Here is a 27,129-nt window from a genome sequence, read left to right as displayed (position 1 = left end):
TGGTTCAATGCATCGTCGATGTGTAGCAGTTATAAAAAATAAGGGATACCCAACAAAATATTGAATTATTGCAATTTAGACCATATGTGTTAATATAATACCTAAGTTTCCATTGTTTTGTCAATGCCGTAATAAAGAAATCTTTTAATTTTGTTTTCTCATTTTTAGAATTTAATTAATTATGTCCTTTATTTTTTGTTAAATTAAGTTAATAGAAGTATACAAATAAAATACTACAAAAATGTTAAAATTTTTTAAAAAATTATTTCAGATTTAAGGCCACTAATGAAATATTTGGAAAAGTTTCCATTGTTTTGTCCTCCACTGTATATGAAATAAATATGTGAAACTCGTTAACTTTCTGCATTGTTTTCCAGAAATATGTCGATATATTTACACACATATATTAATGAAAATTACATTAAAAAAATCTTTTTGAGATTAACCCAGTATCTCCTTGGGGTCAAAATGACCCATAAACTGTAGTATCGCTAAAATTCGAAAAAAAATTAAAATTTTCAGTTTTTGTAAAAATGTTGCTACTAAATAAATACTTTTGCAATTGAATGCAAAATAATCGAAATGTGCACGTAATTGATGTTGAAATTTGTTAAAAAATGTTTATGTTATTACAAATTCACCAGATCATTAACGTGTCTCAGGCCACTTGAACAAGAAGTGTAAGTTGGTCTCATTCGCCAAAATATGGCCAAAAAAATGGTTTTTCCCGAAAATCTCAAAATTTAAATCGTAGTTACGGAAAAACTGTGGGAGTTACGTTTATTTTTTATTATGATCTCAATAAGAGATATGTATATTATATATCAGCTATTTCTATTCTATTTAAATTCTTGAATTTAAATAGAAAAATATGAGGGACTATTTATATATTGATGTATCGATTATGTATGTAAGTTATTTGGGGGCTTCGGAAAGTTAAGCACAGTCTCAAAAGTGAATAAACACCAGTGAATTTTTTGTTCTTTTATAAGATCATGAAAATCATTATACTTAAACTTTTTTTCACAACCGAATCTATTAGTCAGACCAATCTCCAACAAATCAAAACTTTTAAATTTTAATCAAATTTTATCTTAAAAAAATTAAATAATTTGTGGTGTTTTATCATTTCTGAGGCTCTCTGTATATCGATGGCTTAATAAAGAAAGGTCGTATCTCAACTATTAGTTACCTTACAGGAGAAGTAAAAAACTCAATAATATTAGAAAGTGAAATTGAAAAAAAAAAAAACAACTAAAAATTTGTAATATATCAACAAATATTTCCAAAAAAGTTGTTTGTTTTATTATAAAAAAAAATATGCATTAAATTTTAAATCAGTTAGGGGTTTTCTTTCAAAATTCATAGGAAACTGAATTTTTAAGGGAGGTATATTTGAGTTTTGTCTACCAGAATATGTAAAAAATCGATTTTGAGAAAAAAAAAAACGAGATACGACCTTTCTATATTAAGCCATCGATATGTATATACTCTTACCATATAAAAACACTTAATCCGTTATAAATATGAACAAGGAAAAATTATTGCTAAATTACAATTAATAACAGCTTCTGATCTATTTCAAGAATGTACTTTATTTCAAGTGTTTAGGAAGCCGACAACATTATATCCATTTTTTGGCTTTGAAGTGCAAAACTTAAATTGGGGACTACTGTATTAATTATCAAACTAAATATATAACTGTAAAATTAATAAAAAATAATAATAACAATTAAAAACTTTACTCAATTTGAATATGTCCAATTCTTAAGAACAAACTAAACTCTCTTTCCTCTCTTCTATAATTGATAATGACTAAACACGAAACTTGTTTTTTGGAGGTTTTCCCTAAAACCAACAGAAAAAAAAACAAATTGAAATTTTATTTTATTTACTTAAAAACCGGAATATGAAATTTAAAGCAATTTTTCTTTCCTGATTTTTGTTCTTTTTTGCAGCATCAACAGCTCATCTATATGTATTTTACATTTAGCATTTCTTGATCTCTTTCTTTTAAGACTAAATAAAAGTATTGATTGTATATTGAAAGAGCTTTAAGAAGAGGTTTGCGAGCTCTCTCCCTGGATTCAAGTCTTCTTAATGTTGTTGGTTTGGTAGTTGAGATTTTTCTGTATGTAGTGGCTACTTATCTGACGAAACACATCAATAGTGATTAACTGAATCTCTAGGTGGACGGGTGATTTGTTTTATTTATTTTTAATCTTGTTTAATCAATTATTAATATTTGCGTCAAATTGTTGTTTTTGTGTGTTTATATTTTAAAAATAATTAAATACTATTATGTTCGGCTTAATTAAATACTTGGCATGCATTCTATTGGGTTTGCAATTGGCTCTAGGCGACTTGTTATTCCCCGAATATCAAGCTGTGGATAAGAAAAAATCCAATTTAGCTGTAAGTATGTTTCTATTTCAGGGAATTTTGTTTTTTTCAGCTAGTATCATTTCACTGTATGGGTTTTTTAGAAACTAAATTCTATAAATAAACGAAACCTTTGTATTTAATTAAAAAAACAACAATTCTATATTTAAATCAAAGAGTGAAAGTGTTTGATTTGTTTCAGATTAAACAAATTTACATTATAGTTTTTGTTTTTGGCAAATTTATTATTTGGTTCAATGTCCAATATTTTGTTCGTCTGACGGCTAACGAAATGAAAAATATATCAATATTACAGTTATGGTCTCAGGAATAATCAGCAAAATCGTTTCATAAACTATATTTCAACATATCGTTAGATTAGTGAGCAAACGTGCTAAGTCCACATTTTATGAAACTACAAAACGTTAAAATAAGTAAAAAATACTGTTTGCTTAGAAAACATTTGCAATTATTTCGTTTCTTTTCGTTGTCCACAAGTCGTATTAAATGTTCTAAGTCCTCTTTTTTGGTCAAAATTTAAAAAAATATTATTTCTGTTAAATGAAATTGAGTGTATAAGTAGAATAGCGCCAAAATCATTTTAATTATTAGTTTTAACCAAAAAAGAAAAACCTAAATTAGTTTAAGGAAATATTGGTTAATTTCGATTATAATCTAGACTACTGATATCAAAAACATTACTCCACTGCCTTTTGAGAGTAACTTCAGAAATAATAGAGACTTTAAATTAAATAACAGAATTGAAATGATAAAAAATTAAGAAAGAATGGTATAAGAAAAAGTCCATTAAAACATACAAACTAAGTAATAGAAGATGTGCCAAAGGATATAAAAATTAGAAGATGCTTAAATTTCACTTGTTATACATATGTATTTCTAAACTTACATGTCACATAAGAAAATTAATTTCTTTAATTCCAGGGTCGCACTCCTCTATATGCTCCTTCGCGCTGTAAACAACATGAATTATTATATCCTGGCGATCAAGTTAATGACTGGATCTGTGACTGTGCACCAGGTTAGTTTAATCTTCAATTTAAAACCAAAATACAACTCATGTTAATACTTCTCAAATTTTCCACCAGCTGCTTTATACTATCCCGAAACCGATGCCTGCTATCCCGCCTTCCGTAAGGGACCCTGTGAAGATGGTGAATTCTTGGTATTGGGTGATAACTCCATTTTGCCCGTCTGCATAGCCAATGACTGTAAAGTCGATGGTCAAGTTAAAATTCAAGGTGTTTGCTATGAATTCGGTAAGGCTGGTGCTTGTAAAGATGCCCATCTGTCGTATGTAATTGGCGTTAATCCTGTAACACTGCATGTGGACTGTGTTAAATTGTCCATATCATTGGAATCACGTTTTGGTGAAGAACCCCAGCACTCGTATGACTTGACAAATGTAGATTTATGTGCTCGTGGCTGTAAGAGAGCCATACAGGGACGTTGTCCCGAAGGAAAGTAAAGAAGCTGGTTTTCTTAATTTTTTTTATAACAAAAATAAACTATTACATATTTAACTTTAACAATAAAAATGTATAATAGACTTATAGAAGACAATAAATTTAACATAATAAAATTCCATTATTTTTCTTTTATTGTATGTTTAGCTTCTGTTTCAGATGTTTTTAATGTTTCCTCTTCGTGAGATTGTTCAACGGGCTGTTCGTCATCCTCTTCGGCTATTCCCTCTACAGACTCTTCAGCTGAGGCTTCCATTTTTAGCATACTATTTTCGAATGAAGCCAAAAATGAACTGTCTTGGTATTCGGGCCATTTGCGGAATAGCGAAAATAGTGTTAGCATCTGACTCGCGTTTAAATCACCAAATTGTGTATAGATATTAATGTTAGGATAGAAGTCATTATTACTTATGGTAGAACAACGCGATGAATATTTTGGTAATTTTGCCACATCTTCATCGTCGTATAGCGGCACGGACGGTATAGCTTTTTCGGCATTAATAATTAAGCGAGGCCCACAACCCGGTATCCATTTCCTGGTTGCAAAGAAATTGGGTGAAACTTATTTTTACAAATTAAATGTAAGTTATATGTACATACTCAAGATTCGGTATGATGCGGTTTCGCCTGCTAACGCAATTTTGTTTTACAAAATACCATAGAGCTGGTAAATTTTCAGGAGCTACATAGTTGAATATATCCCTTCGAGGTACGATTCTCACCAAGTATAAAAATTCGGGATTTACGGAACGTACCTGTAAGGAAAAGAATTTAGGGAGCTTTTTTATTACAGTTGACTGGACTCACAAAAAAAAAAGAATTTCCGAGTTTTACCGCAAATGTTGAATTTTTTTTCTTTACAAACCATCTCCTGAAAATTTCGAATTGAATAAAAAAAAATCAGCCAAATCGCTCCAGCCGTTCTCACGTGATGACATTACATACATGGACCATTTCAGTTTTATATATATTATAAATATAGAAAATTCCGCAAAATTACATATGTATTTACTTACCCTGCCTAATTTACTTCCTTTCGTAAAATTGTATTCAGATTGTGTGGGCAAAAAGTCATCTCTTGGCAAACGAGCTATAAAACGATATTCGAATAACATTTGAAATAAAATAGACGTAGATCTATAGATCATGTAACCAATTTCACTTGTACATGTTAAATGCTAAAATTAAATCCAAAATCCATTACAAAAAGTTAACCACAATTAATAACATTATTTACCAAATATATGGGTGGTGGTACAACAAAATACATCTCAGCTCTGCCCAGATTAATGAAACTATTTTGAAATATTATAGAATTGACAAGATGCTTAAAAAATTGATAAGAACCCACAACACCAAATAACAAGATATTGGGATCTATAAATAAAAAATCAACAATATTTCATTAAACAAATAAAAATATGTTCATCAACTCTTTCTTACCCTCCTCAAATGGCCTAGTTGGGATATCACGCAATAATTCTTGTACCCTCAAGCCATTGTCCATTTTATCTTGATAGACCAATTTCCAAATGTTTACCAAATCTCCATGCCTAACCTTAACACGATCTGGATATAATGTATGCATTTCTTGTAGATTATTCATAAAATAATCCATAGATTCCATTAAAATTATTTTCTTGAATTTCTCTTCATTATCCAACAGTCGACGAGTAAATGCTCCAATGCCAGGATTTAATTCCAATATTGTGTCACAGGGACTTTGCCTGAAGAAGGGTTGCAAGTGTTGATCGATCTCATGAGCAGTCTTCTCATTTGTGATGTACATGTAGGATGGTGTCTTTTGCTTTTTATTCAACAACTTATCGGGAAACAAGTTACCATAATGCTGCTTTTTTTGGGAGAAGGTTTTAAGCTGTGGTTTGACGGCATATTTTCGTAATATGTTTATAACAATAGTGTAGTTGTTGAGGATACGTTTAGTTTGAAACATTTTAATAAATTCTTTATTAATAAAAATCTGATTTTCAAAGACAAAAAATAGAAATTGTAAAAAACAATGCCGGCTGTTTGTTTACGTTTTGCAGTCAGCTGTTTGTATTTTACCATGAGGTATGTTCAGTGTATGCTTATTGATATTAAAGGTGAATATAGGAGAATTCATACAAGGTGGATTCAGTTCTACAAAAACAATAATTAGTCTTACCAAATGTTAAAAAACAGAAATGAAAATTTAAAAATGTGTTTTAAAAGTGTATAATGTAAAAAATAAATATTTTGTTAATAAGCATAGATTATGTAGATATTTAAATATAAAAACAGATTTGACAGACGTTAAAACCAAATAGGCTAGGCAATTTTCTATGTCTTTAAAAAATAAAATAAAAATACCTATTTTAAATGTTGCTTTAATAAACGAATTTTAAAATTTGTTCGAACCTACATATTTTAAAGTATTCTTTTTACATTTTATCATAAAAAGTTAATTTTTTAAATTAATGGTTATGAACTTGCAATAATAGACGATACTATAATAAGTTCCACTACAATAATATATGATTTTGTTCGATATTCCTCCGGCAGTGAACTACATGATGTCCACAAGTTAGTTTTATTTTTTTTTTTATTTACTATTAACGTGTAACGGCATGTAGTAATTAAATGTATAAACATCGTGAAAGAAGGTACTTTCTCATAGGGAATAATTAAATTTTGTTAAAATTTAAAATGACAATAAAAATAAATTAATAAAACAAATCATAAAACAGTGATGTTTATTTTATCACAGAATAATCGTCATTCGAATACTTTTAATAATAATTGAAAAACAATAATTAAAAATGTTTATACATTATAGCTTAATATAAATAGGAACGGATTTTATTCGCTGAAGTTTTAAGTTGTTTTCTTTAACGCATTATATTTGTGCCCAAAATTTACAACGCTGATGAAATCAAATTATGACATTTTTACTACATTTCCAATCAGGGATGCCAAATTTAGTACAATTGTACCTTTTTTTGTACAAATCGATTATGAAAAGTACAATGACTCATTTGGTACAATTTCAAAATTATTTTTTAACTTAAAAAAATATAATTATGTAAAGTTTATAACCAATAAATCATTATAATTTTTTTATAAAAACAATTTTCCCATGTAAACACATCATAGCCTATTATAATAATATTTTGCAGAACGGATTTTTACAATCCCATGAATTATAGGAATTGACCGGTAGCATTCGTTCACACAATAATACATAGTATAGCTGGTTGGTACAATATTTGTATTTCATTTGCCATCCCTGTTTCCAATTGTTTGCAACTGAAATAAGAAATTTCCAATTTCAGTTCCAGTGTTGATGACAATTAGATTGGTTGTAGTTTTTTTTAGAGTAGCGGATGAAAGCTAAAACGAATTGTGTTTCTTAACAAATAAATATAAAACAAAGTAAAGTGTTTCATAAAGTAATAAAACAGATAAAAAGGAGAATAATTTTTGTGCATTTATAATAAAACAAAAATAGAAACAAACAAGTGTTTGAAGTAATAAAATTCTATTAAAAGTTAATGAACATTTCCTTTAAGATAAAAAAAACAAGGAAGGAAGGCGTGTTCTTTTTTAATTTAACCAACAACAACGTTGAATTGCAAGAAAAGTGGAAAAAAGGTGTGAAATGTGAAAATCAATAACAAAGAAAAATACACGTTAAATGGTGAAAATTGATGAAAAATAATAAAAATATATAGTGTATTTAAGAAGTAAATGAAAGAAAGCGCAGTATTTTCAATACAGTGTTAGTTTTGTTGTTGCTGCAAGAAAATCTTATTGAAAAGATAAAAAAAGATCTAACAGATTATAACAAAAGTATGTTAATTGTTTGGTGAAAAATAAAGAAATTAAACTATTTAAGTTTTTTTTAATAAAAAAATGTGTTAAAAACTGAATTTATTGAAATAAAGAAAAATTACTTTTTGGTTTATTTAGAGAAAACATAAATGTATTAAAATCTTCGTTCGATGTACTTGTTACAACTACATAGTTTGTGATTTGAAACATTCCAAAAAATATGTAATTCTGCTCTGTGTTTGATTTCCACAAAAAACAAATTCTACGGCAGAAAACAACTTCATGCAGTTACTTCACACAAACACATGTAATCCTTTCCTGCTTGATAAAATGACTTTTCATAGGTAATCAGACACCTTCAAGCGATTATGGCAATTTACATGGCTGCTTGAAAGGTTGCTTGACAAACAGGTATTTTTGCGCTACCGTTCCAATAGTGGAACATTTCCAAACAAATACGACTCTGTGCGAACAGGGGAGCAAAACAAATGTAACTGCAATTTATTAAAAATTTGCCTTCACTATTTTTTTAGCCAACTCCATCCAATTTTGCAATGTTATCCGCCAAAAATGGCTATAATAACATAAACTTTGTATTTTCATCAACATTGATCTCTAATTATAGGATTTTTAAACAGATTGATTTAGAGAAATGAGTTATGATGACATTTTAGAAACTATTTCACTTTGTTTAACAACAAATCGCCTAAACAATGATAATCCCACTGAAACAAGCCCAACAGGGGGTCGATCAAATCAGGGCTCAAACCAGATATTAAACAGGAGAATGTGAACATGAAACCGCCACCAGAAAAAAGTCCACAACTAATAATTAATTAAAAGCATTACAATTGTCATGTTAATTACCAAATTCGTCAATACAATTAACTTTATAATTAAAACGACACCAACAATCAATTTTGTAAATATATAAAAAAAAAATTGTTACTTAAAGTTGTTAACACTCAACAATATAACTGCAAGATTATCTTATTGAACAATTAATTGATTAACAATCAACTATTATATTTAAACATAAAGATAATCATATTTAACAATTTAGTTGATAACAGTTAATTACATTTTCTCTAATCGATTTAAAAGAAATTATTACTATTTTATTGACCTTTCTATACTAAGAAAAACAGTAAAGGGTTTTAGTCTTGAAAATAACATTGCAAAGGGAGTTTTTTGGTTCTGCTCAAAGCTATTTCATCTCAATCTTATTGGCTGAGTTCTATTGCTTATGTCGGACAATAGTGGACATTATCGAATATGGATCTATAGTATACATCAGGTATTGACTTTGGATTCGGTTAGAGAGAAGAATGCTTTAGAGTAATTACACATACGCTCTTTCAGGTTTGTACGTGAACCCTGTGGAAAGAATATATCTTTAAATAATTTTTCGTTCCATTTACTCGCTTAAAAGTTACATCCACTTATTTAATAACACGGTGCTACAGTGAAAAACACTTGGAAAACGACCTAGCGTGGGTTTATTAATTTGTTGAGTACATTACAACTTGTATCAAAAAAATTTCAGAATTTATTCTAAAAAAACCGTTTTCAGTGATGTTCGTCAACTTATCGACCTGTAACTCAGTGAGTTTTTGTCCAACTTTAAATTTTTTAACGGGTTTATGATTTACGAAAAAAAATGTATTGTTCGTAAATCATTTATACATATAAAGTGCTTGACATCGGAGTTCATGAATCGGTCTGTTTTGACTGACACATCTTAGTTTTTTCTTGAGTTTTTGTTTGAATTCGTGACATGAATTAATTATATTCTTGTTTGAGTTTTTTTCTTTGTTTTAATTAACAACACAACAAAGTGCAGTAAAAAAATAAACCAGAATATTTATATCCAAAAGTATCATAAAAATGTTTTCAATTTAAAAAAAGAGAAAAATCAAACAATTTTTAGTTAAATTCATGTGTGAACTGAAGTAAATATTTGATTTTCTTTTTGTTTTTATTTCGGCGAATAAGGTCAAAATAAAAATGGGAAAAAATCACCAATCTACCTACATATTTTGCGGTTTTTATCATCATCATAATTATCTATATCCTCTTTATCACTAAAAACATCATTATTTACTTTTTTATCTCTTAAAACCAGTACGAGTTATCTAGTGTATAACTTTGTTTTTTCTTTTTTGCTGTTTACTTAAAAAATAAAATAAAAATGTACCTATAAAAACGAAAATAAATAAAATAAAATACAAAAACAAAACTTGTCTTGAATCACTAACAGAAATGATTCATACTTCTTCCAAATAATAAAATACAAATACAACAAATAAAATAACATTTATAAATAAATAAAAATATATAACGTTCGAAAATAGCAACTCAAGATATAAATTCGAAAAGTTGTTGCTGTTTCTTTTATATTACACGCTTTTTTCATTTATTTTTATTTCTCTTCCAGTAAAGTTTTTTAAAGAAAGCAAACCAAAAACAACTTTTAATAATAACAGAAACCAAAATAAAGAAGGGAAATCATTTTAAAGTAATTGTTTGTTGTTGCTTTAATGCAATTTCTTGTTCTTGTTACGAATTCAAAAGAATAAATAAAGAACATAAAATAAATAAAACAGCAACAACGATAACACAAATATAAAGAAAATAAAACAGCAACAAGAATAATAATTTAACGATTAACGTAGCAGTAGACGTCGCAGCATCCGCAAAAATATAAATATCAACACTCAGCCACACAAACAACATTTCAATTTTCTTTCAATTTCGTCAATATGGTTGATGCCATGAAAAATGGTGGTAAGTTTTGAATAATTTTCTTTATTTTCCTAATGCAATTTGATTTATTATTTTTCAATAACAATTTAAAATTATGTATGAACCTATATTAAACCTTTATTTATCCTTTTATATTATATTTTTGTTTTGAGTTGGGCTTTAAGATCTGTCTATTATCGTTTGGATTGAATTTAGCATAAATCTTTTTAATACCAATAAGACATTAAGTATTTTATTTTATAACGGCGAATTGTTAAGGAAGGCTATGATTACTATGGTAAATAAGGAAGTGATACGAATTTTTCATCATATGATGTGTCATATACATATGCCAGTTGCATCTTGAGAGCGAGTATCTTTGAATTATAAATATTTTTTATTGACCAAAATTTAGTCTACTTGCACTAGAGTTTCGTGTTCGGTTTTAATCGAAACCGAAACCGCGTTTTTTCAAGGTCTAAAACCGAAACCGACAATTATTCTTCGGTATTTACTTTTAATCTATTTTCAGTAGAAAAATTAAAAATTTAGAAATGAAAAACAAACTTTTTCATCCAAAGATTCATCCAAGTATTTCCTGACAATTAAAATTCAAATGACTGCTTATTTAATATAAAAAAAAAAAATATTTTCAAATATTCAATAAAAGTATGGAGTAGTGGCTGACTCGGTGGGCTTCGCCACCCCCAATTAGAAGAATGAAATAGTACTATTAAGTCTCCCTTTGTGAATTAATAATAATTCAGGATAACGTGTTTCTAGTTTCAAGTTTATTGCTTCATTGTAATGTGGATTCTAACTCATTCGAAACGTATTATTAGAATTAAAAAGTACAATAAAGACAAACATTTTGTATTCCCACTCAGCATCATGAATGCCTAATTTCATATTTCTGGTCCGATTATTATTGAAAATGCAAAATAACTGTACCACTAAAGACATCTTTTGCAGATTTCTAACTCAATAAGGTTTATTATTATAATATATCCCAAAAGTACTATTACATAAAAAAATAGTACTATTGCCAACTATTATGTACATAAGTAAAATAATTTAATATAATAAAAAGTACAATTAGAAGATAAAGTAACAATTTTCCACTATTGAAACCCGTCAAATTTGAAATCAAAATAATTTCCTGATTATAATAGGTTCAGTAGTATAGAAAATTCAAAAAGTACCATTTTGAAGAACGATAAAGTACTCCTTAGTTTGGTTTAGTTCTCCTTTTTTGGTATCATACTACCATTGAGCCCCTATTCTTGATTATTTCATTACTGAGAAGCATATTAGCCAACTTTAATGTGTATATAAGATGTATCAATTTTCCTTATCATCTTGAACACCCGTCAAGTTTGAATTTTAAATTTGTTAGCTTTTCCGATCGGTTTTAAATTTTTTAAAACCGAAACTGCGGTTTTGAAATTCTTCGGTTTTTTTGAAACTCTAACTTGCACCAATGATTCCAACAACACTTTGGATAGCCTTTTTACCTCCTCAGCACAAGCCACTGCAATCACGCATAAACTGCGAAATAGGAACAAGGTCCTCAAGGCTCTAGCCGGCAGTACATAGGGTATGGACAAAGAAACCTTGCTAGCAACCTACAAGATGATTGGCCGTTCAGTGGTTAACTACTCAGTGGAGAAATATTCAAAGCTGTCAAAATGCAGCCTTAAGGACCGTCAGAGGCTACCTCCAAATTACCTCCGAATACCACCTTCACGAGGAAATTAAGGTTCTACCGGCCAGGGTACATAACGTCATGCTGACGCAGCAGTTCCTTCTGAGATGTCACCGGAGGAGTCATACAAACTTCAACATCACACAGTTGGAGTCTCCGCCGAGGCATGTCAGACAGGACCTTAGAAAATACGAGGAGAGCATACAGAGATATGTGCAAGATCCATTTGATCGCAGATCGTATATGACAGCTTCATTCATAGAGACGCCATCAATTCCGCGGTAGCAGGATACCGTATGAATGTCGTACTTGGAGGTCGCCCATCAGCAATAGTAAAATAGCCCAAATTTGTCTCACATATCGAAATAGAAAGGCCCTAACACGTGTGTTTTTTTTGTAAGCCCAGATTTTCGTTTATTTCGATAAATGGTCCGCTCGACTTAAAAAAACGAGTTAAAGTCTTTCTATATTAAGGTAACGATATACCCTATGGAGACATTTTGTATGTGCAATTTTCGAATGCAACTTTGACAAATTTCAAAGAAAATCTGAAGACCAAAGATAAATTGTTGGGTGATGTACGGTGGAATTAACGAATGAATTATCTAGTCTGCAAATTAATTTTTCACAAATTTTACAGGAGATAAAAAAAACATTGGAAAATCTTTTGATTTAATGCAGTATTATTATTACTAATAAATAATCACTGTTTAGAAGAAGTGCGTTGCCGACCTAAAGGTCCATTTTTGGGACTTAGCACATTTTCTCTTACTTATTTTGTAGTTTTTAAATTACTTAGTACGTTTGCATACCACGAAATGGAGTTAGCACTTTTGCCACAGTGTTAACAGCGTATTGTTACTTATTCTATCGTTTTCTATTAAAAACTCAATTTTCATAAAAAGTGGACTTAGCTCGTTTACTCACTAAGGAAGATGATTACACATGATTACACAATACATAGTTTGACTTTTTCTCTCCGTTGCAAATTAACAAACTAAGCAATTGTAAAGAGTATTAAATCTGCGATAATTCTCAAGTATATTTTGATCAAGAACATTTAAATTTCTAATACCCCTTTTTAACGACACACTACTTATTTTTCATTTTCTTACTTGTTATATTAAGAATTACATAGTAATAATACATTTTTAACAATATATAATAAATAAATACCCATTAGAGTAAGAATTTTTTGAAAAAAAGAAACTAATTGCTAAAATAAATCTACTCAAAGACGATTATGAAAATAATGGCAAAAATTTATATAGCAGCAAGAAGTTAATTCAAGAAACAACTGCATGATAAGATAAGAAAATATAGTACAAGTAATTTTTTTAGATAAAATTAAAAAAAATATTTATAAAGCAAGAAAAAACCCTGATAACACACAGATATGATGGCAATTATCAATTCATATTATTTATAAATTAATAGATTAGATTTCAGAACAAGGACCTTATGACAAGGCGAACTAAAAGATTTAAGGTGCTATTGACTCTATTTTTTTTTTGAGAAATTTTACAGTTTAAAAATATATTCTTAAGTATTTCGTAAGAAAAGCAACGTTGATATTAAAGATTTTAAAAAAATCTAGTAATATTTGTTAAAAAGAGAGACAAATTTACATAAATAAATTAATTAATTATAAATGCTCTATTATTAATTTATTTTCGAGCATTTAAATATGTATTTCGAATTAAAATTAAAATTTTCGTACATATTTGAAAAAGCTTATACATATTCATTCTGAAACTACATTGAAAATTCATTAAAATATTAGTGTTTTCTTTCAAAATGTTTAGGTACCAAATTCGAAAATGCAAGAAATCAATTAAAATCAAAATTATTTTTTAAGAATCCTCATGATTTAGAGATTATTTTAACAACTTTAAAATATTTCGAACATTAGTTCGAATTTTCAAACTTTATTTCGAATTTTCAAATTTTATTTCGAATTTTCGAATAAAATATTGAATTTTCTTCAGGCTTTGAACTAAACTTACATACAAACAAACATTGCTAGTTAAATAAAAGCTTTTAAAATATTACTTTTTAATTTCTTAAAGAATTTATATAAGAAACCCTTAAAATTAATAAGTTTATAGTTAAAATTTATTGCTACAATATTATTAGATGTTTTATATTGTATAATTAAATTAATTTTGTGTAAATTCCCATAATATTTTTAGTTTGTTTTGTAGTTTTTGCTTTAAAGTCTTAAAATGTTTGAGAAATAATTGTGTATGACTCATAAAATAAATTCTTTAATTCCACACATAAGAAAAAATGTAAAGACAACAAAACAATATAACATTCAACAGTCGTAAATTATACGTTTCAAAAAAAAAAAAAAAAACAGTTTATGAAATGAAGAACTCTGTAACATTTATTTGTCGCTGTTGCGATGAAATTTTTTCCAATGCATTTGCTGATGGATGGATGAATATCTTTTGCCATGAATCATTATTCAAATTCACAATACAATTGACGATATATTCCATATTCGGTTGGGAAATATAAACAAACATAAATACATATGAGTACTAAACAGAGTTTAATAAACAAAAACTATTTGTTGAAATTAATACTGAAAGACAAACCCACTAAAATGTGCCAAGAATTAACATGACAAATTGCCTATAGTGTCTCTCAAAAAGAGTAGTGTAATGGAATTGTATTATTGATAGATCGGATTTATAAAAGAAGATAAATTTGTTATTAGACGTTTTAATTCATCTGCTAATGGTATAAAAACATTTTTCTAAATCTATTTAAAACATTTTACAGATCAAATAATCGTTTTAGTTTTATAATTAAGTTGGTTTTTTATACGCAATTGAAAAGTATTGCAATAGAAGATATAGAAAACTCTATCCTTTACTGATAGGTTATATTTGACAAGATGTAAGCAGATTACTTGGTTCCTGAAAGTTACTTTGTAATACCTGAAAAGAAAGATAAGAAAAGATGAAATTGTTCACAGTGGTCCGAGAAAATTGTTCAACTGAATAAAAGGAATAGATCAGTAAGATCACAAAAGAACCGGCATCCTAAAGTACAGTACATATTGGCTTACACATATATAGGAAATTAATTATAGTTTCATCAGTAATCAAATAAAATAACCAATTAATGTTACCAGGGCCAAACATACAGTGTTGTCATGACTTTTAACGTTCGCAATATTATGTTCACGTGTTAGCTTGATACCAAGATATAAATATTTACCATTTAGGCGTGGAAGAGGAAATTTTGGAATCTTGTAATCTTGTATTTTTCACGATATATCTAGATCAGTCGCGGATCCAGGGGGAGGAAAGGGGGAAAAAGCCGAAAAAACGGATAAAATAAAAATGTAAAATACAATTTAATTTATTTAGTTTTTTACATAAAAGTTCCACATTAGTGATGATAGTACTCCGCCTTGTGGGTCTCCCAGATGTAGATCTTATGACCCTATTCGAAATCAAACTCTTTACAAAACCAATAGTCGATCGGTCCATATTGAGTTCCATCGAAACTTGACATATGCAAGCAGAATCGACATTATTAAAAGTCTACTCAATGTCAAGGAATGCCAATATAGTGTATTCTCCAAATTCCAGAGATCATGAATAGATTTACCCTTCGTACAGGCATGTTGAGAGGAGGACGGAAGGAATGAGTCAACTGTCGATCTAACGTGAGTGTCATCTACCCTTTAAAAAGTCTTAAGTAGAAAGGAAGCAAGACTTATAGGTTTATAAACCTTTGCCTAAGTGTGGGATGCTTTACCTCCCTTAGGGATAAATATCACATTACACTTGGTCCATTGACGATGTAGGACCAGAATTGATCTACACTAAGACAAGTTTTCTACACAAAACTTTCTATGGATAACAAGTTATCGATAACAATGTTTTTTTATGGAAACAAGTTATCGATAACAAATATTTATATAAAATAGAAAGTTATCGATGACTAAATTTCTATGGACAATAAGTTTTCTCAAACAATGTTTTCAACAAGTTATCGATAACAAAATCTTTTTATCCTTAACAAATAACATCTCTTTTGAATTACACCCTGCTTGTATGAATCAAATAGTTAACAACTTTGTTTTGTACAGTATGATTGCAAAGAACCAGCAACAACATCAACAAAATAACACAAAAAGAGTTCATTCACGTCATGGCCATCAAGATTAAGACATTACCGGCTTTTTGATTTCACGTTTATTTGCAATTTCAGAAACAAAAAAATAATTTTTTCTCTCTCTTGTTTTCTTCATTCTTGCCACAATATTTTCACTTTGTGAGTAGTCAGTCAAAACCACAACAGTTAAAAAAAAACAACAAAAAAAGAAAAACGAAGAAGTCATTGAAGGAAAAAGCATTTCTTAATAAACTTTTAATATTTAAGATGATTATTTTGTCCTCTTATCTGCTTCTTAAAATGTTTTTCATGGAGTATTTTATTTTGTAAACGAATAAATACAAATAAATTAAAAAAATTAAATAGAATAAAATACTATTTTAAAAATACTCGTACAAGATTATTACAACTTAGTATTACCCGGAGCTTGACTGGAATACAGTTTTGATGTGTGAATACAAGCACGTTCTCAAAGATACATGTAAATTTTGTTATTATATCTTTTAGTTTAATTAGTTGTTGTTGTTATTGTTATTGTTTTTTTTATTATTACATTTGTTTGTTATTTTCTACGGGTATTTGGGTCATTTACTTGTAGAAAACTGACGAACTCAATTTATCAAGAAATTCATGTTTAAAAGTTAAAAGAACAAAAAAAGTATTTTAACCAATGTTTATCGTTCATTAACATTTTTTTAATTAGTACTTCATGCTAATCTTCTTAAACGAACTAGTTAAGGGATATAACAGTGTTTTCAATTAAACAATTATAGTTAAATTGTTGTTAGGTTTTAATTAATTTTATAATACATAGTTATACAGTTTTATAAGGCATCCAGTGGTTTTTTAAAATGTCTTGAAATTCCTTTTTGGAAATGAAATTTTAAAATTATGTTGCGAAAAAACCCACAAGGAATCGGATCTTACCGTTAAATTACATTTCAAATTCGCTTTAGTTAGTGTTTTATCGAGGTTCAAAGTTCAAATTTTAAATTCAAAATGAAGCGTATCCCAGAAATAGCGTTTTGCATCGATCGAAACAAGTAGTAGTGGGACGGATCTGAAACTTCCCAATCATTCATTCTAAATACTTTTCAACGGGTATTGCAACATGTGGCCGAGCGTTGTCATTATGGTTTATGGGCGTTTTTCGGCCAATGCACGCTCAAACGAATCAGTTGCGTTCGGTATAGGTTCTAGTCAGATTTCAGCAGCTCATAATTGATAGCAAACTTTTGTTCCCACCAAATACAGAGTATTACCTTAGCTCCATGGATATTTGGCTTTGGTGTCGATTCGGCTGATTGGTCGGGCTTTACATACGATATCTTACCCTTCGGGTTATTCTAATGCATCCAGTTTTACATCGCAATTAATGATTCGGTGCAAAAATGATTTTCTTTTATAGCGTTCCAGCATAATTTTGGACATGCAAAATCGTCTTTCAAGGTCTCTCGACTTCCATTCGTATCGTATCCAACTTCTCTGCTTTTGGATGAAACCAGCGCTACCAAACGCTTTGATTTTCAATCTCTTATTGAGTTTTACAACAATCTTCATGGAGTTATGCCTGCAATTCTTTTTTTTTTTTTTGGCTGGCCAGGGCGTTTTTTTTCTTCCCTGTCTGAACCGCACAAACCATCTCTCGCACGTTGAAACCGATGGACTCATTCAACATAAGCTTTGGTAAGCTTTTTTTCAAATTAAAGAAGTAAAGCATAACTTCCAACATATGACGCTTTGTTGGAACAAAATTCTCATTCTGAATTTTATATATGTTTTTAATCGTGCAATGGCTCGTTCTAAACAAAATCGTTTGTTCAAGGACGATTTTCTATGCTATATTTTGTTTTGGTGAAAATCTATTACATATGGCTGAAATCGGTCCATCATTTCACCTAGCCCCCATACAAATGTAATCCTGAATTTGGACTTTATCGGTCATAATTGTTTAATTTATATAGGTACACAAATTTCGCTCCAAATAAGTTTTATATATACGAAATTCATGTCACCAAATTTTGTTACGATCGGTCCATAATTAGTCATAGCTCCTATATACACCCGCTTCCGAAAATCACTTTAACGTGCATAAATCTCTTAAAAATGTTGGTATACACACAAAATTCAACATAAATAACTTTCATATAGACATAAATCACACGACCTTATTTCATGGTGATCGGTCCATAACTGATCATAGCTCCCATATAAGGCCGAAAATCTGTCACGAATATAAATTATTGATATTTTTAAAGAAAAATGTTTTTGCATATTTACTTGGTGTAGGGTATTATATGGTCGGTAAAGCCCGATCTTACTTGTTTTTAATTTTCTTACTTGTTTTTAATTTGATATGTTTATCAGTTAAACTAAAAACTATTAACATTTGTTGATAGTTTTATAACCAAAAACAACAAAATTGATATTTTCAAGTCCAAAAAGATAAGATAATATTTTATTAATGTTATTAACATTTATTTGAAAAGAAAAATGTCTATTTAAAAATATTAATGTCAACATTATTATGTGCAATTATTTGCTCTACAAATATGGTATTTATATACACACAGCCTCAAAAGTGAGTAAACACCCGCGAATTTATTGATTTTTTAGGATCATGTAAATCATTATAGTCCGACTTAAATCTTTTTTTCACAACCGAATCTATTATTCAACCCAATCTCCAACAAACCGAAACATTAAAATTTTAATCGATGAATAAATTTTAGGATTTTCATTATCTTAAAAAAAAAATCAAATATTTTTTGGTGTATACTCACTTTTGAGGCTTACTGTACATATGTATATACATTTTTTTTTATAATTACTAATAATCTTGATTGATAAACAATTTTCTTTATGCAAAAACCACACCCATCACTATTTGTTGTTCCTGATTTACATTATTTTTATTTTATTTTATTTTCTTTTTTATTTATTATATTATTTTTTTTTGTTCTTAACTAAATATAATTGTTTACTTTACTTTTATTTTATTATTTTTATTTTTGTAAAATAAACATTCCTTCCTTTGTTAATGATGCATTACGATTTTGTCTGCCTGCGATAAGTGCCGATTTTAATTCAATAACTATATTTTTGTAATACTTAATTAATTTTTATGATGCTTTAGTTTTGCGCTTTAAAACAAATAAGTCATTGAACGTGGAAAATAAACTCTTAACCGCAGTGTAAATTGATAGGAATATAGGGTGTTTATAAACAATATTCAATATTATTTTCTGTGGTGAATTCAAAGTTTTTTCCTGTATGTATCTTCTAAATAGTGAATCCATCATGTCTACTGTATTTATATTTTCTGCTTATATACGGTGGTAACTTTTCCAAATATTTCATTAGTGGCCTAAAATCTGAAATAATTTTTTAAAAAATTTTAAAATTTTTGTAGTATTTTATTTGTATACTTTTATTAACTTAATTTAACAAAAAACAAAGGACACAATTTTAGATTTTCTATGGGATTGAGATCTGGCGATTGGGCAGGCCACTTCAAAACACGTACCTCGTTGGATTGTAACCACTCGGTTACAACCCTAGATGTGTGTTTCGGGTCGTTGTCGTGTTGGAATCTCCAAACTAGGGGCATATTTTCCTCAGCGTATAGATACATAACATCGTTTAATATGGTTCTGTATCCTATACCTGTCATGGTATCTTTTATAAAATGAATTGGGCCCATATCTTGCCCTGAAAACCCCTGTTTCAATTACTATCAAACTTGGTTTATTAATTTTGATTAAATTTTTTTTCCTTTTTTACGCCCAATTTGGGAATTTTTGTTTTTCTTTTGATGTCATCATAGTGGCAGCTTTTAACACCCTAAACATTTCAAAAATCCATTGTGGTTGGGTCTATTTGGGAGGAGACGAACCTACAGGCCAAATTTCATATCTCTAGTTGTCGCCATTTGGTCTGTGCGATGATAAATCAGCCAGTTGCATTTCGCATTTAATACATTTGGATTTTTTATAATTTGTAGCTTTTATTTTGAAACATTTGTACAGTATAAATTTATTCAAAGTATTGGCTCATCTTTTGAGGCCAAGAACGAATCAAGCCAATTTCGGATACTCCGTTCCGAAGTGGAGCGTATCCAAGAGAGAGAGAGAGCGTTCTGCATCGATCGAAACAAATAGTAGTTGGACGGGACAAGGTCTGGACGAGAAGGCTGGTGAGGCAAAACTTTCCAATCACTTCATTCTAAATACTTTTTAACAGGTATTGCAACATGTGGTCGAGCGATGTCATGATGGAATATTACGGTTACGTAGCTGTCAGTAAAGTTTCCCTGCGATGGTCTGGTCAAATTTCAGCAACTCATAATAGATAAGACCCTTTTGTTACCACCAAATACAGAGCATTATTAACTTAGCGCCATGGAGATCTGGTTTTGGTATCGATTCGGTTGGTTGGACGGGCTTCACATACGATCTCTTACGCTTCGGGTTATCGTAATGGATCCATTTTCATCACAAGTAATGATTCGGTGCGGAATGTTTTTCTTTCATAGGGTTCAAGCATTATTTCGGACATGCAAAATCATCTTTCAAGGTCTCTCGGCTTCCATTCGTATGGTACTCAATTCCCCTGCTTTTGGATGAATCCTGCTGCTCGCTAACGTTTTGCAATTGCTGTTTGAGTAGCTCCCAATGATTTTGCAAGCTCTTATTGAGTTTTACAACAATCTTTATGGAGTAATGCCTAAAATTCTTTGTCATCAATATTTTTTGGTTGGAAAGCAGTCCGGTTAGCGCAGTACAAGGCTCAAAAAGTTCCTGACAGGAACTCTGCTAAAAATTTAGAGGCCAAAGACAGAGAACAGAAATTGAAGTCAAATTTTATACAAAAAAATATACATGCCACATTTGTATATGGCTTTCTAGTACACGGCATGCTACCAGTCACCACAATTTTCTGTCCGTGACATTTGATTGAAAAAATAATTATTAAGTATTGATTAAATGTCGAAAAGAAAGTGACTGCTATTTTGGTCATGCTTATTTTAGACGATGAAGACGGTGGCGAACATCCCAAAGACGAAAGCACGATGTTGATGCGTTGTGTTTGGACGAAAAACTGTTTGAAAAAACAAGACACATTTCATCCTCGTCCCCATTTTTTCCTTAATTTTGCCAAATTGACTATTTAAGTTGCCATTTCACTTTTGCCACATTAACATCCACACCATCTACTCCTTGCTTATCTACGATACTTCCCCATCCGTCTAGTTTCATCAGTTTCTATTCTTGTGCAAACGTCGATAGCTACATGCGGTGCGCAAATGTTGTATCAAAATTTCTGTCTTTTACATATTTTGTGACACCTACATGCGCATGTAAAAATATTTAGAATGAGAAAATTCACATGTAACTGGGTAGTATACGGCATGTGAAAAAGGCACATGTATGCATGGGAATTGTAAGCTACATGTGGTACACATGCAAATGTATACTGCATGTGAATGTTCCAAAAAGTCAAAGTACACGGCATGTAGCAAATGTGGCTTCATGATGACGTCAAAATTACGTCAGAGCCGCATGCGAATGTGGCTTTTTACATTCCGTGTACTATAGGCTTAATAATAATTTCAATCAATTAAAAAAATCAAAACTGTAAGTTTAGTGCGATTTCCTTTTGTATTAACTTTTATGTATGTTAAGAATTTTTCAATCTCCGTCCTTAGTCATAACTTTGTGATATAAAATGTTGCAAAAAACTTAAACTTTGACTCTTCAATAATAAATTTAAATCGTTCCATTATTGTTTTTTTTTTTTATTTTGAAAATTGCTAACATTATTTAATTATAACATTCATTCAGCAACTATACCCTCAAACACACTTCGTGAGTTTAATAAAACGACTTTAAACAAAAGATTCATTTAAAATTCCAAAAAAATGCATTCAAGTTCAATGGATATTTTTCTAAGACATTTTTGAAAATCATCAGCATGATCATTGTATAATTAATGATGAACATGATTTTCTTGCATGCCTGCCACAAGATTTCTGCTTGTACTTTGATACTATGCTTTGAAATATGACTTCAACCATCATCAGAAGCGTCATCAGCAACAACTACAACCAAAACATGTCTTGTAAATCATTTGGCACTGGGCCAATTATAATTATGAACAAAACAACAAACAACTAATGCAATGCCACTGCAAAAAAAAAACATACAAAAATGGAAATAGAAGTGTACAACACTGTCATCATCTTAAGCCTCAACAAAGTGATTTAATCAAATTATACAACTACACTCAAACACTTTCGAATACAAATACAAATACACATACAGTTGCACTTACACTTTTATATACTTTTCATACGAATACAATTACACAAAATACTTGCAACAGAAATGAGTAAAACAGTTGAATTATCGCCTTTTTTAGCTGAAGTGCCATTTTGCATTAAGTGTGTTGTGGCAAGCAGCAAGTTGATAGGCTACATTGTACAACTTAAAGGCATCTGTTGCATATAAATGGTTATAAATTGTAAATTTTTAATTGTTATTTTATTATTGTTATTCAAAAGTGGTTAAAATGTATAAAATCTGATTTGTTTAAAATATTTTAAATATTTGTGTACACAAGTAGCTTTTACCATTTATTTGTTTAACAAACTGTGAGATAAATACGAGTAATTTACGTTAAGTTAACTTCTCCTTGAAATTGAATAACTTGAATTTTTTTCCAAAAAAAGTTTTTAGAGACCTCCGTAATCATTAAGGCCGAAATCGAGATTATTGCATTAAATCAGAAGATCGCTGTTCAGATGTACACAACACAAATGTGACCGAAACTCCTTAACTCTTTGCGGTTTAGTGATCGCTTTTCTAACCACCTTTACTTGAGCCTTTAAAACTATTTTTGGTCATTGTTGGTGTTTTTTTTTTTGCAAAACTTTGTCATCAGGGTGCTCTTTGTCAAGGACTTTCCCGCATTCAATAAAAAGAGCTCAGAGTGTTTGGTCTTGTGCTAACAAAGTTATCATACTCTTTGATAAATAACGTAAGTAATAGAGTGGTTAGATTACAAACCACTGTGACTGAAGTATGTTTTATATAATGTGTTTCTCTACATAATTTTATGTTATTTTGTAAGGATGTCGCTTGTACTCAATGAACATGAACATGATATAGAAGATATTCTGTATTCGAAGTTATACCTTCGGATGGTGAAAGTGTCTGCAGTCTTGAATCCAACGAAGAAGTGATTTATGGCAAGGAAAACGATCTGATGGTGCTATTACTTCTGTTAGTGACTGCTATGGTGGAACCAAAATGGGGAATAAATTTTCAATTGGAAGAGCCGGATGATTATAAAGGAGGTGGGAATATACCAAATGATATACAGCCCAATTATGAAAAAAAAATTCCCCGGGAGTTTTTTCCCTTTTCTCATTTTTCCTATTCAAATTCTATGTTAAAAAAAAGAAAAGGGAAAAAACTCCCGGGAATTTTTTTTCATAATTGGGCTGATAATAGAACAGCTATTTCGTTTGTTTTGTGCAGAAATTTTTGTCAAAATGATTAACATTAAAACATTTTTTATCATAATTATTTTTTAATGCCAACCGCCATGGTGGTTAATAAACTAACCACCCCATTACATAAAAACCTTTAGCTGTATTTTTACTTTTTCTTATTTTTCATAATAGTAAACGCATTGGATTCACATACCGGTTACTTACCCTAACTAGTTATTGACTGGCTACATAAATAGTTACTTTAACATGTACGAGTCCTAAGCTAATTGTCAGTTTAAAGCATCAGTTGCAGAGGTAGGATCTGGTGGCATAAATAATATATCCATTATGTTATTAACAAATTCTTGAAGTAGCAAAAATAAATTTTGACCTCTAAAACTCGTTTCATTGTCCCCAATTGGGGACAGTCTAATAAAACCTTACCTTCAAATAAACAGAAAACAGAAACTGTTCCACCGAATCTCTAGTTCTTTTTATTTCAATCGTAATATCATTGCAGATAAGCAAAAGCTTTTAAGCTTTTTACAAGATTGCATATTTTTTAGGTAAAAATTTGTAACTGAATTTTTAATCGTTCACGTAGCCCGAATAGTCTTAAATTAGCCATTCATGCAAATACCTGATGACAATGAAATATTATGTTCGAAAGTTCTAAAATTTGTTAAAGCTTTTAAAATAATCTGTAGATCATGCATAACCTGATGACAATGCAATATAAATTATTCGAGTATTCGACAATTATTGGTCGAAAAATTCGAAATTAAATTCGAAGTTATGTTCGAAAAGTTTTGAAAGCTGTTAAAATAAGCTCTAAATTTTCATATATTTGAAAGTATTTTCAATATAGTTTCAGGATAAAAGCTTTTTATGATATGTTCGAAAATTCGAAATTAAATTCGAAATATGTATATAATGTAGTACTATAAAAATAAGAATATAAATTAATAGTAAAAAATCTTTTTTTTTTTTATTTTAATGCTACATCAAATCAAATTATTTATTACATGATACAATTTATATGATATAAAAGTTTGTCGCGAATAATTCAGGAAAATACAGCAAAAGACCTTTCGAACGATATATAACGGCTTTAAAATTCAGACCGAAAATGGATTAATTTGGAGAAACATATTTTTTAACCCGAATGTTTTACTAAGCCATATACGTTGACAATATGTACAGCGAACTGTGCAGCGAGATCCACAAGGGGACAAATACGGGAACAAAATTCCACCAATTTTTTTTAACAAAAACTTTTTTTGTTTTAAAAAAAACTTGTTCTTAATCTTTATTTTTTGCCAGAAATATGAGTGATCACACATCGAGCTCCTTTTCTTGATTCAACGCTTATTGGCCAAGTTATTAGCGATTTTAGATATTTTGAGTTTTTATGTAAAAAATCGATTTTTGTTAAGAAATAGGAGTGATCACAGATCGAGATCCTTTTCTTGATTCAGCGCTTATTGGCCAAGTTATTAGCGATTTTAGATATTTTGAGTTTTTATGTAAAAAATCGATTTTTGGTCAGAAATATGAGTGATCACAGATCGAGCTCCTTTTCTTGATTAAACCCTTATTGGCCAAGTTATTGGCGAATTTAGATATTTTGAGTTTTTATATAAAAAATCGAATTTTGGTCTGAAATATGAGTGATCACAGATCGATGTATTTTGCAAATGTATTTAATAAGTGGACGTGGACAATTTTTAATTTCGGTAAAAATTTTTTCGGACTATTGCGAACATTAAAAAAAAATAACCAAATCGGTCCAGGCGTCCTGCGATTTTGGATATAACGAAAAAAAATGGGGTGATCAATTTTTCTTTCAGTAAAAACTTAAATTGGATTACTATGAACATTGAAACAAAAAATTAGCCAAATCGGGGCAGCCGTTTTCCGATTTTAGATAAATCGTAAAAAGTGGGCGTGGTCAATTTTTCATTCCGTAAGAATCTAAGTTGGACTATGACCAACATTTTAAAAAAAAAAATTGTCTAAATCGGTCCTGCCGTTCTCAACTGATGCAATTACCAACGAACGACATTTGATTTTTATTTATATAGATAGATTTCAGATTTTGTTAATTTGTTTTTATATAAAAATCTAGTTTTAGTAGAAAAGTAAGTGATCACAGATTGGACAGACAGATAAAATTTTAACATTTTATATCTAAATACATTTTTGGTTACAAATGAATATAAATTTAGCTTGTTTTAATTAATTGACGCAGAGCTATTGAAAATCGATTGTGGGCGAAATAAGGGAGATCTCAGATCTCAGATTGAGCTTTAGTTTTCTTGATTTGACGCATATTTATAGAGTTATAGTCGTTTAAATATATTTTGAGCCTTTTGCATAAAATTTGGGTTTTGGACTGGAAATGTGATTTGTCGCATATTTACAAAGTTATAGTATTTAATCATCATTTTGATATATGACATTTATATGTATAAAATGTATATTCGGCCTCGAGAAAATAATATGTGTAATTGCAACTAAAAACGAATAATCAACATCAATCATACGTGTAAATAAATCTTTAACCACAAATCATTTTTCTCTACTAAACCATAGATTCTACTGATTTTATTTATTTGTTGCTGTAGCTGTTTTTATAAACATATTAACAATTTAATTAATGACTCACAGCGTCATCAAAACTATAAGAGTGCAATATGACGGCCACCATGATTCCATTTCATATCACAATTTGTTTTGGTTTTTGTTCATTTTTTCATTTCTAGGGGGTTTTATAAGTTGGCGTTGGTTATCACTTGACATTAATTATAGTTATTTTTTGTTGTTGTTGTTGGAGTTTTTTTCACCACTATATTACATAAATACTACATACAAAGAGACATTAGTAGCTAAATATAAAAATAAAAAAACAAAACAAAACAACACAACACAAAATTAAATAAATGTTTATTAATATTATGAAAAAAAGCTAAATAAATAATAGTCTGAAAGAAAAATGTAAATGATTAATTTGCTTGACAAAAGATTATAATATAAAAGAAAACAATTGAATTAAAACACTCTCTTCAAAACCATCAATGACAACAACTGAGACATCACAAATACGCTTATGTCTGTGGTGAAACGTTATAACGACTTAAGTTGAAAATCATAGTTTTTATTAGATATTCAGCCTAACTACAAAAGTCTTAAAGTCGATTTTAAGTCCATACAGTTGACAATTATTTTAAATTTTGTTGAAAAATGTTTTGAAAGCTTTTTTTTAAATATTTCTTATGGTACGAAAAAAACAAAAGCTCTATTTTAAAATAAAGTTGACTTTAACAAAAATTTATTTTATAGTTAGGGTAATTAACTTTAGAGATTTT

General features: G+C 29.4%; 3 protein-coding genes across 4 annotated transcripts in view; 2 read left to right on the top strand and 1 right to left on the bottom strand.

The window, feature by feature from the left end:
* The first annotated feature begins 2,188 nt into the window (after window positions 1-2,188).
* Window positions 2,189-3,987, top strand: LOC135963908 (uncharacterized). The gene is made up of 3 exons (XM_065515911.1): window positions 2,189-2,415; window positions 3,325-3,421; window positions 3,489-3,987. The coding sequence occupies exons 1-3, from the start codon at window positions 2,302-2,304 to the stop codon at window positions 3,866-3,868; spliced, it is 591 nt and encodes a 196-aa protein (XP_065371983.1). The 5' UTR covers window positions 2,189-2,301; the 3' UTR covers window positions 3,869-3,987.
* Window positions 3,875-5,823, bottom strand: mtTFB2 (mitochondrial transcription factor B2). Its single transcript, XM_065515910.1, has 5 exons — window positions 5,310-5,823; window positions 5,104-5,243; window positions 4,883-5,044; window positions 4,467-4,621; window positions 3,875-4,402 (listed from the first exon to the last, which is right to left on the bottom strand). Exons 1-5 carry the CDS (start codon window positions 5,818-5,820, stop codon window positions 3,988-3,990), a joined length of 1,383 nt encoding a protein of 460 aa, XP_065371982.1. The 5' UTR covers window positions 5,821-5,823; the 3' UTR covers window positions 3,875-3,987.
* Window positions 5,824-10,157: 4,334 nt separating this feature from the next.
* The window catches only part of cindr (CIN85 and CD2AP related), a 78,068-nt gene continuing 61,096 nt past the window's right edge, over window positions 10,158-27,129 (top strand). The window contains exon 1 of one of the 2 annotated variants that reach the window (XM_065515908.1): window positions 10,158-10,466. In XM_065515908.1, the coding sequence (XP_065371980.1) occupies window positions 10,442-10,466 (25 nt within the window). In that variant the 5' untranslated portion in view covers window positions 10,158-10,441. The remainder of the gene's footprint in view (window positions 10,467-27,129) is intronic. The other variant, XM_065515909.1, reaches the window with a different exon arrangement.

The sequence above is a fragment of the Calliphora vicina genome, chromosome 1, assembly GCF_958450345.1.
Source record: "Calliphora vicina chromosome 1, idCalVici1.1, whole genome shotgun sequence".
In the NCBI taxonomy this organism is placed as follows: Eukaryota; Metazoa; Arthropoda; class Insecta; order Diptera; family Calliphoridae; genus Calliphora; species Calliphora vicina.
This window is presented reverse-complemented; position numbering and strand designations above follow the sequence as displayed.

Coding starts and splice junctions, on each gene's coding strand:
- LOC135963908 (XM_065515911.1), top strand. CDS start 2,302: ATGTTCGGCTTAATTAAATACTTGGCATGCATTCTATTGGGTTTGCAA. Junction 2,416..3,324: donor AGAAAAAATCCAATTTAGCT/GTAAGTATGTTT, acceptor CTTTAATTCCAG/GGTCGCACTCCTCTATATGC. Junction 3,422..3,488: donor GATCTGTGACTGTGCACCAG/GTTAGTTTAATC, acceptor ATTTTCCACCAG/CTGCTTTATACTATCCCGAA.
- mtTFB2 (XM_065515910.1), bottom strand. CDS start 5,820: ATGTTTCAAACTAAACGTATCCTCAACAACTACACTATTGTTATAAAC. Junction 5,045..5,103: donor TACCACCACCCATATATTTG/GTAAATAATGTT, acceptor ATTTAATTTTAG/CATTTAACATGTACAAGTGA. Junction 4,403..4,466: donor CGCATCATACCGAATCTTGA/GTATGTACATAT, acceptor CTTTGCAACCAG/GAAATGGATACCGGGTTGTG.